This window comes from Juglans microcarpa x Juglans regia, chromosome 4D, assembly GCF_004785595.1.
Source record: "Juglans microcarpa x Juglans regia isolate MS1-56 chromosome 4D, Jm3101_v1.0, whole genome shotgun sequence".
In the NCBI taxonomy this organism is placed as follows: Eukaryota; Viridiplantae; Streptophyta; class Magnoliopsida; order Fagales; family Juglandaceae; genus Juglans; species Juglans microcarpa x Juglans regia.
The window spans coordinates 9,448,665-9,458,668 of record NC_054600.1 but is presented as its reverse complement, the minus strand read 5'-3'; the positions used below and the strand labels follow the sequence as shown (position 1 = coordinate 9,458,668).

General features: G+C 35.0%; 1 protein-coding gene across 3 annotated transcripts; it reads right to left on the bottom strand.

The window, feature by feature from the left end:
* Window positions 1-5,994: 5,994 nt before the first annotated feature.
* Window positions 5,995-7,940, bottom strand: LOC121260638. 3 transcript variants are annotated; one of them, XM_041162583.1, is made up of 3 exons: window positions 7,552-7,940; window positions 7,186-7,284; window positions 5,995-7,086 (listed from the first exon to the last, which is right to left on the bottom strand). In XM_041162583.1, exon 3 carries the CDS (start codon window positions 7,033-7,035, stop codon window positions 6,115-6,117), a length of 921 nt encoding a protein of 306 aa, XP_041018517.1. In that variant the 5' UTR covers window positions 7,036-7,086; window positions 7,186-7,284; window positions 7,552-7,940; the 3' UTR covers window positions 5,995-6,114. The 3 variants fall into 3 exon arrangements, with proteins under 3 accessions (XP_041018517.1, XP_041018514.1, XP_041018516.1); XM_041162580.1 differs by having other exon boundaries at window positions 5,995-7,114; window positions 7,186-7,370; window positions 7,552-7,939; XM_041162582.1 differs by having other exon boundaries at window positions 5,995-7,114; window positions 7,552-7,939.
* Between the last annotated feature and the right edge of the window lie 2,064 nt (window positions 7,941-10,004).

Sequence of the window (10,004 nt, the reverse complement as noted above, 5' to 3'; positions counted from 1 at the left end):
AATGTGAGATTGGAGTTTTTTGGGAGAGTAGATCATTCTGATTAATATTATGTGGTGATTAATATACATGGGTTTGAATGGCGGTGCATGCATGCATGGGGTGGGAGGCGACAAAGAGGGGAAGGAAGTTTTGGGGGTGGGTACATGGGAAGTGGTAAGTGTGGATGAGTGACAAAAATGGGATTTTTTTTTTGGAGAGAAATGATAGTTGCAGTTGTGAGTGTGTACGTGCTGCGCAATCATTTTAAAAAAATTGAATGAATACGTGACCTATATGAAAAAAAATTAATTTTTTAATAGTGAACTTCATTTTTTTTCAAAGCGATTGCACAATATTTGTATACTCTATGACTGTATGCAGCATTACTCTTTTTTGGAGGAGAGGTGATGGCGCATAAGATCCACGCACACCGAAAGCCAGTACTTGTGGATCATCACGTTCACATTGATTTGGGAACGAGGATGAGGAGAGAAGTATGAAGCGCCGGCATGTGGTGGTTATTCGTGTCGTAGGGCAGCAGGTGAGAGCTCAAAATATCAAAGTATAGAAGCAAAAAGGTATATAGCCTAATCAGATTGTTGATACTGAGATTAATTTAGTTCAGTTTAATTTTAAGTTGAATCTAACATTCAAACACCCAACTTTCAAATCACTAAATATCACTCAACTTAAAAACTTCTTTACACGCGTATTTTTTTGATCAATTCAAAACTTCTTTACATACGGGATCTACAATTTTTTTAACTTTCCATAAATATATCTAAAATCATCTTAACATCCAACAACACCTAAACTCATTTTAGACGAGTCCCATAAAACTCACTCTATTATTTTAACTTATTACTATTCATAAAAAATTCAATTTAACTCAACATCCAAACAGAACATTAGGTAAACATGAGCTCACCGCTCTTAAACCTCCATCAAGTGGGTTAATTTGTAAGATAAACGAAAAGCCTTTTTTACTAGGCTTTTGGGCCATCACAGTCGCACCAGATAATCTTCGAGTCTTCTAGTGTTGTGTGGCTTTGGGTCCACGTACTCGCATTCTTGCATGGTTTTTCAAGCACTGAAGCAAAATCGTTAACGTTGGGTTGGGTTGAATATATAGGCTGTTAATTACATGTTTGCATTACAACAACAAAAGACAACGTGGGAATCCCCATGGCAGGCCAATATGGACCACACATTACTGCAACAGGATAGCGCGACGGCCGACAATGTTATGGCAATGGCATGGCATGGCATCATGACAGCGCGGCATGCAAGCTTACGACGTTGACACCATTATAGAATCGCCAGAGTGGTCCTCCAAACCAGGATGAAAAACATCTTTTTTAAGTTTTGTGTCAGCTTTAAATTGTGTTAATTGCAAAATAGTATTTTAGTTTTTAATTTTTTGCAAATTAAGATAAGTTTTTTTTAACTTTTACATTATTGATATCAAGAATAAAAATACTTGTAATTAAATACCACCAACAATCTTGCATTTTCTAACCAACACGAGGATTGTCACGTAGCATACTAATGCCATGTGTCAATCTTCAATTGATTGATATATTGTGATGTGGCATGTTGATGTTGTGACAGTCCTTGATTAGCTGATGCCACATGATAACCAATCGATGACTAATACTATGTCACGTATTAGTCCTTTCGTTAGTTTTCTAAGAAGAGATTGATAGAGGTGCCTAGTTTTGCATTTTTTTTTTTTTTTAATTATCATGTATTAATGTTGCGAAAGTTAGAAATTGTGACCTCAGTTTATAGAAACAGAAAAATTCAGATACTGATTTTGCAATTAACCCTCTTAAATAGGAGAATGATACATACATGAAATAGGTCATATATTCATTGTGGTTGTATTGATTTTTTGAACATTTTTCTATGACTCATTTAACATATTAATATGAACTTAGAAACCCTTGATCAACCTGAATAAGTAATGGGCAGTACTATATCCATCGATAATCCTCACCGAGACGTGTATTTCTTTTTTATTTTATTTTATATATTTTTTTAACTCTCTCAAACTTAAAAAGTCACAATATCGTTAAAAAATAATTTCTTAATCACTAAGTTAAAAACAATGAAACTCACAATCGGGACCCATCATGTAAGCATTTCTGTCTCCATCTCGACAAAAACTTGTAAGCAATTTCTATTTAGGTCGTAGATAGTACATGCATGTACAGCAAAAGTTTCGAGGGTAAATGCTTCCACTAGCCTTTCTTTGATCTTGCAAGCATACCTTTTGCGTGGATGTCCTCTGAGGAGGACTGTAAAGGATAGCATTTTTGGTCACGGGAAAAGGAAAAGAAAAGAAAAAAAAAAAGAAAAGAAAAAAGAAAGAGATAGCAATTTCCTTTTTTCTTTGTCATTTCCTTTAAAGATCCCATATTTTGTGCGGAACCCAAGGGAATGGAAAACAACATCAAGTGATTTCTTTTTGAAACTTTTTACCCTTTGAAAACAAAAACTCTCAGCTTTTTATAAAATGGTAGTATAACAGTAGAGTATTGTCGTAATCAGATTCATTCCCATTCCTTCTTCAATACTTCCAAACAAGATATGCTAGTTTTTCCTTTTAACTTTTCCTAGCTAACAAACAGAGAAACTTAATATACAAGAATGAAATGTTATATGTAATTATGGAATACATAGTGCCGTGCAGTCGTTTTAAAAAATAGTGAAGTCTATTATTAAAAATTTAATTTTTTTTTATGTAAATCCTGTACTTTTTTACTTTTTTTTAAAGTGATTGTACGGCACTTGCGCACTCACGACTCCGATTGTCATTTCTTTTTAATCCTTTCCTCTCAAACACAAAATCAAAGCCACATGCGCGTACGAATTTTGGACAGAGAGAGAGAGACACAGAGAGAAGATGGCATTTAGAGGCACGCACGAAGATTTCATGCACAATATTTATGGTCGTCACGTACACTGGCTCTCACAAAATGTGGTTAGAGGCTCATAAAAGAAGACAGTACTGAAGTAAATGGAGAATGCTATTTATTTTTTACTCCATGTTAGTACATATGTTTCTATCTAATAAATCAATGGTAATGTTTTATACCAACGAATACAAAGCCACAAGCTATTGCCAATATGACAGCTAACACATACTTTTTACTTTTGGTTTGTACCCTTAAATAGTAAAGAAAAAATTGTATTGATTGTATTGATTTATTACGTTTGGATAATTAGGTATTCTGAAATATTTTGTGAAAAGTAATAATAAAATAATGAATAATAATCTAACTTTCTCTCGACACCCAAACTAGGCAGAGCTCAAAGTTTTTAACTATATACTTAAAAAATATTTTCGGTATTTAAAAATATTAAAAAAAATATTTCCCTAATGTTGATATATATGTCACATTAATATAAACAAGAGAATATGCTTTCTTCTACTTCTTCTTCTTTTTTTTTTTCTTCCCCATAAAAATCATGTGATTTTCTGCAAAGGAAAATGATAGACACAACCATGTTTTATAACCATTTATATAACTATGTTTTAAATAATGGGCGTATTTGTAGAATAACATTATTTTACATAAATATTCTCATTTTAAAATATGGTCGTAAAAAGTATCGTGCGTATATCGTTACTCTTCTGCAAATACAATGTTGACGAATTTAATTTTAATATAGATTACCAATTTTGAACTAAAATTTAGAATGAATTTAGCTTGAACATCGGTTATAAACTTGAGTTTAACTTGAACTCAAAACAGAGCAAACCAACTTGCAAAGAAGAGGTATCTCCACATTCTGACCCACCAAGATATGACAATATACAAAAATAACACTAATACAAGACCAGCAAGATCATTACCTTAATTAGTCCGAGATGGGTTCAAACGGTTCGTGAACAAGCTCAAGTTTGAAATCAACTAAACGAACCAATCGTACATACCAAAGATTTGCACCCACAAAGAAACAAGGTAACAACAAGCACAGTCAGGCTTTCTAGGGAAATAATATAGCAAGAAATGTTGAGACAAAACTAGCAAGGTCATGACTCGATTGTGAGGCGGTTTCAAGTAGTACGAGAAGAAGTTCGTACTAGTTTGAAATATAATCTACTTTGATCATAAACTTGAATTCAGCTCGGACTCGAAACAATTAATGTATTGAGCTTAAACTTTCAATACTCAGTTCGCCTCGACTCGACTCGAGTATAACCCTAATTTGTACATTAACTTCTCATTGTGAGCATACTTAGGTGCGAAGGAGAACGGTATCCTCGCATATTCTGACCTATTAAGAAGCAAAAATACAGAGTTGAGATTACAATACCAACCATATATCAGTGATTTGCATCCACAAGGAAAAGAGAAACAGGGAAGTAATGAGCACTGTCTGGCTCTTTAGGGCATTATTCTACTGGGAAATGTTAGACAGTAACAAGAAAACGGCATTATTCTGCCATGAAATGCTGATAACAAGACTAGCAGTGTCATTACCTGAGTCTGAGATGGCTTCCTGCTGGCACACAGACTCTTCCAATTGTATTAGAACAAAAGATCACATTTCGTAAACAGTAAACTACTTAAATTTGATGGACCATCTTAACCTCTATGCATAATAAGAAGACCCATAAGGGAACCAATCAAGTGGATACTTCTTTTATTCCTCAATTATAAAATCTCACAATGCTTAGATATAGGATTGCCACTTTCCAAAGATTCTTCTGGAGTCACAGAAGAAGGGACAATTATAACCACTAAAATAGGCTTTTTACCAAGAAAAAAACCCTGTAAGATGTGGAAAACAAGGAACATTGATGATCAAATCTCCAGATTACTCTAAATTCTTTTTGAGTATAAAAAGGAATAAAAACTGTGTAGACAATTTTTTTTTTTTTTAAAAAAAATAGATGCATTCTAAGGAGGATAATAGTACAATCTAGAGCTTTAAAATCTAAATCATAGATCTGCGTTCTGATTAATAATTATCCTCACAATAAGCTGAATGGTGGATCAGTAAACAAGTCACAACCTAAAGTAAATATGTATATATATCTCATCAAATGTGAATGTTTCTTACTACCTTGTGCCAGGCTCTAGTGCTAAGAAAAGTAGCAGAAGAATCCCCTTCAACATAGGGATCACTTAATCCCAACCATAAATTGGGAGACAGAATTTGAATGATTCTTCAATTGTGATCATAATATCGGTGTAACACTCGCACAACACTGGTGATGTGGTAGAATTTTCCTCTGCCCCGTGCCGCCCCCCCAAGCAAAATGAAAATGAAACTTCAAATATGGGACCCGATGTCATGCTTAATTTATACAAGTAAACCATTAGAAGTCTGAATCTTAACGTGTATGTCAAGGTTGCATTCACGTATCAATAGGCCAAGACAATTTAGGATCACATAAGGTGCAAATCAGTTCATTAGCTATGATATCCTTTTTTTTTTTTTTTTTCCTTCTTCTTTCAAGAAATGACTAAAATAAGAAGAAATTTGGAACATCATACCAGCATCAATGGATTTTTTGGAATAAAAATGTTGAAATTCACATATAGAAGTATCCCCAAGTTAAACCAAGGCAATGGAAGGCAAAATTTTGGATTGGGCACCGGTTATATGGCACCAAACATGTAAGCTCCTGCAACATCCAAACCCAAGCAATCGTTATTTGGCATGGAAGGGAAAATGTTGGAACTGGTCTACGTCTTTCTATTGGTTCTGAATTGAAACGAAGGTTGCACTCACAGTTAAGGCAGAGCAGGCTCAGACATTGCAGATGAGAGGAGCCCCAATGCCACAAATTAGAAAGATACACCATATTAGTCCTGCTTGCCACCCAAACATACTTGAAGGGTAATGGAAAGGACCCTTACATGATCATTATATTGAGATATGGAATTCACAAAAACCAATGAATTTAACATTGTAAGAAGGATATACAGCCAAGCAATAACATAGTTGTCTACGAGCTATTAATAATGGCTAAAGTTACTCAGGAGGAAAAAGGATAAGAAGAAAACAAACGGATCATTTAATAAAATTCAGTGTAATATGATCACAGAGTTGATAAAAATCAACACTCGCTAAAAGCTTTTGTTAGCACTCCATGAATAGTTTATCAAATCTCTCTATTCATTCTTCCAAGCATACAAAATCAGTGAGAAGCCAAGACATTGTGTTTTGGAGTCTGAAAATCCTTGCGAGAACGACCACGGAAATGGATTTGGATTGGAAAGTGGTTGGCTAGCCCACAGCTTCTCAGCTGATAGGCATGTTCTGAACATAAAAACAGCACTTCCAAGTGATGCGCCGAAGAGCCAATTATGAACATCCCAGAAAACTTCTACCGCAAGCCCATCAACCAAGATGGGAAGATTCCCCCGGAACTTCCATTGAAGCCGCTTCACCTGCATTACAGGCTTGCTATCTATGCGGATCACCAAGCATGGATCCTCAACGCTGATGGTGTCACATTCTATCACAAGATCATGAATTTGACCATTGTCACAAAATTGAGCCTTGGTACTAAACACTTTCTTGCCAAAAATATGCTCTCTCTTGGCAATGCAAACAGCATTAGAATTTACAGGGTTGGCATTAGTTTTCTTGAAAGCTTCTTTTCTCAAATCCCCCATAATCAGAACCATTTTCCGATCAACAACAACTGCAACATAAAATCCCTCCAACGGCTCAGGCCCGGGACCGAATTTAGCCGCAGAAAGGTCCCAATATATATCGATTTTACAAGAATATGCTTCTAAACTCTTCGACCCTCTCCTCTTGGAGAACAGCCAGGGTTTAATATCAACCTTACAGAGACACTGATTAGATGAATCGTCGATCCCAATTCCAAGGCCTTGACCCATCAGGTTCTTACTCCACGTGACAGTAATCAAGCAAGACCGGCCACGTAAACGGCATTGATAGACACAAGTAACTAAATTCTGGGCAGCCCTGCTGGCGCTTGACGAGGAAGAATCAGCAACTTGAACCCCATTTTCACCGAAACAAGATGGGAAATCTCTCATCTTCACACCAAGAACTTGCATTACTAATCTTAAACTTGCTTCCCGGTTGTTTTGACAAGTAGTTGTCACTCACTTTTGCAGACCCCAAAAAAAACAATAGCTGAAAGGACTCAGAAAATAAGCAACACATAAACGAAACACAACATTGAAAGAGCCAAGAGGAACGCTTACCTCAAACTTATTCGAGGAAAGAAAAGCCGTGTCAGAAATGCTCCCAAGTCTGCTTCTCAAGCCCTGATTTGATCTGTGTATGGGCTCTTTGATGCATCTCTACACAAGCCAATAAGCCATGAACCAAAACGTTCATGGAAAGCAGAAGAGGGTGTACATCTAAATTGAAGACAAATTTGGGGGAACTATAGGGAGAAAAATAACTCAAAACAGAGAAGCAGACAAAAAAAGTAGACCAGTTTCACTGTCAATTCCTCATCCCAAACCATTAGAAAAGGGGAGGGGGAAAAAAGAACAAGACCCACCAGGTATAGTAGGAAAGACACCAATAGAGGCACAAGAGAAGAGATAAAATGCGCAAAATACCTCAAGATGTTGACAAACTCATAATAGTACCAATGGAGATGATGGAGAAAAAAAGGGTAGACAGCAACTGTATATTGCTGGAAAGGCTGGGTTTTGAAGAATACTCTAACCGAAAGGATAAAAAATCAAGTCTTTCCAATACCCTCTCCCTCTCTCCTCCTCCTCCTCCTCCCACTCTCTCAGAGTCTCTCAGGATTTTGCTTTTAGCTGACAATGCCCACATGAAAAAGGGAAACCAAAAATTCACTTACAAAAACAGAGACCCAACTCAGAGTTTAGTCTCTCTCGCATCTGATAGGAACTAGGCTTCTGTATGTATGTACGTACGTACAGAAACAAAAACAAAGCAGTGTCCAGTGTCCTTTTGTTACGAGTTTTGACTGTGTATTTGTGATTCGCCCTTTTGCGCGTATTTAAAGAGAAAAGAACCCGAGGCCGAGGAGGAAAAAAAAAAAAAAAAAAAAAGAAAAAGAAAAAAGAGGGACGGTTGGAGAATTGGGTCTTCATTAGCCTCATGTAAAATGCAAGCACGATGTCACGCATAACTAATTTCTTGTTCATACTTTCACAGGTCAGTCCAGTCAAAAAAACATTAATAAAATCTCAGATTTGTCTGACCCAAACACCCAGAATCTTTGCTAAACCAAAGACTAATAAAACATCCAAACTTCAATTTCTTTGGACATCGATTGTTCCATAACTCTTTCTTATCTCATCTCATCTTATTATTATAATTTTTTTAAAATTTTATATAAAATAAAATAAAAAATTTAACTTTTTCAAATTTTAAAATAAAAATAATATTAAAAAAATATATTCTAACAATATTTTATTTAACTTTCAACTTTAATTTCAATTTTATTCGTTATATTCGTAAGTTACTTTCATTAATATTTTGATCATTCTTGCAGCTCATAAACAGCTTGACATGTATTCTTTGAGGTGGCCACTCTATTTCTTTTTTAATAGATAAGATTTGATTCCAACCAAAACATCATATTACAACAAAATTCAGAAGTCTTAAAGAAGAATAAAAACCAGAATTGTCTGCTCTCTTGACCTGAAGACCCATTCTTAATCTTGGTTCCACGAGAGACTAAAAAAACACTTGAACTCCGATCTTCAATTTATTTCATTCCTTTATTATTCTTCTTTCCTTTTGAAAGTTTGATTCTTTTAGCCGTAATTGAAGAACCTAGACATATAAACTTTAATAGTGAATAGAAAAAAACAAATAGAAAAAAACCCGGAAGTGGTATGACAAAAATACCTAATTTTTGGCTCCACCAAACAGCTTCACTGCCAACCTATAATGTCTGTGTCTCTCCTTTTACCATGTTTTCTCTCAAAATGTAAATATATGGGTAATTTTTTTGATTAGTATATATACTTACAGTTTTATTTATACTTTTACTTATAAAATTTATTTTATTATTTATTATTTTAAATTTAAATTTTGAATTTTAAATTTTAAAATCTTCAACATATCAATAACTGATATGTAGAGAAATAATTTTTTTTAAAATATATTTAATATTTTATTATTTTTTTTCTCTCTCTTTCTTTATTATGACTTTAGAATATGTGTGAGCTGGAATTGAATGGGTAAGATTTTATTTTTATTCCAAAAGAGTGGTGGAGCAAAATATCTCTCTCATCTCTGTCCTCGACTCCCCTCCAAACCCCCTTTGTTTATGACTTTATTTTCCCCTTCACACTTCACATTTTTATTCCCCTATGGAATGCTAGATCACGGCGCGTGAATTTAAAGCGCTATTTGCCAGGACACATTCCCTTGAGTGGGGCTCACACTCCCACTTTCCCTATCTACCCCGTTCGAAGGAATCTACGCTTTTTGTGCACGCTCTGGATAAGCGCGTGGAGTGGAGTCGTTGATATATTCGGACAACAATTAATTATGAGAAGGGAGATTTGTTGGGTGCGAAATTCCTTTCACTTTACGCCTTACGGGGAGATTAGACGATAGACAGTGGTGTTCACGTGTGCACTTCTCAATGTTCCGTTACAGCCCAAAACGATTAGACAGTGGCGTTCACGTGTACATTTCTCCATGTTCCGTTACAGCCCAAAACTTGGCCCAATTATTGCAAGTCTACACTTATTGAGGCCTGCAAAGCCCAAAGAGTCTTTTCACTTTGATGACAAACAAGAGTAGAACCTCACCAAATTAAAACTTTGTATTTATTTATTTTTTTTAAGAAATTACTTCTACAGTCGTGGGACGAGTAAATCTCGTGCAGTATTTTAAAAAAAGTAAATAAATATAAAACTTATATGAGATAGTCCACTTTTTAATAGTAAACTCTATTCCTTTTCAAAAAGAGTACGTAAGACTTGTACATTCTAAAACTAAATCTAACATTACTTTTTTATAATTTTTTCATTTTGATGACAAGCAAGAGTTTATACTCACCAAATTAGAACTTTGTATT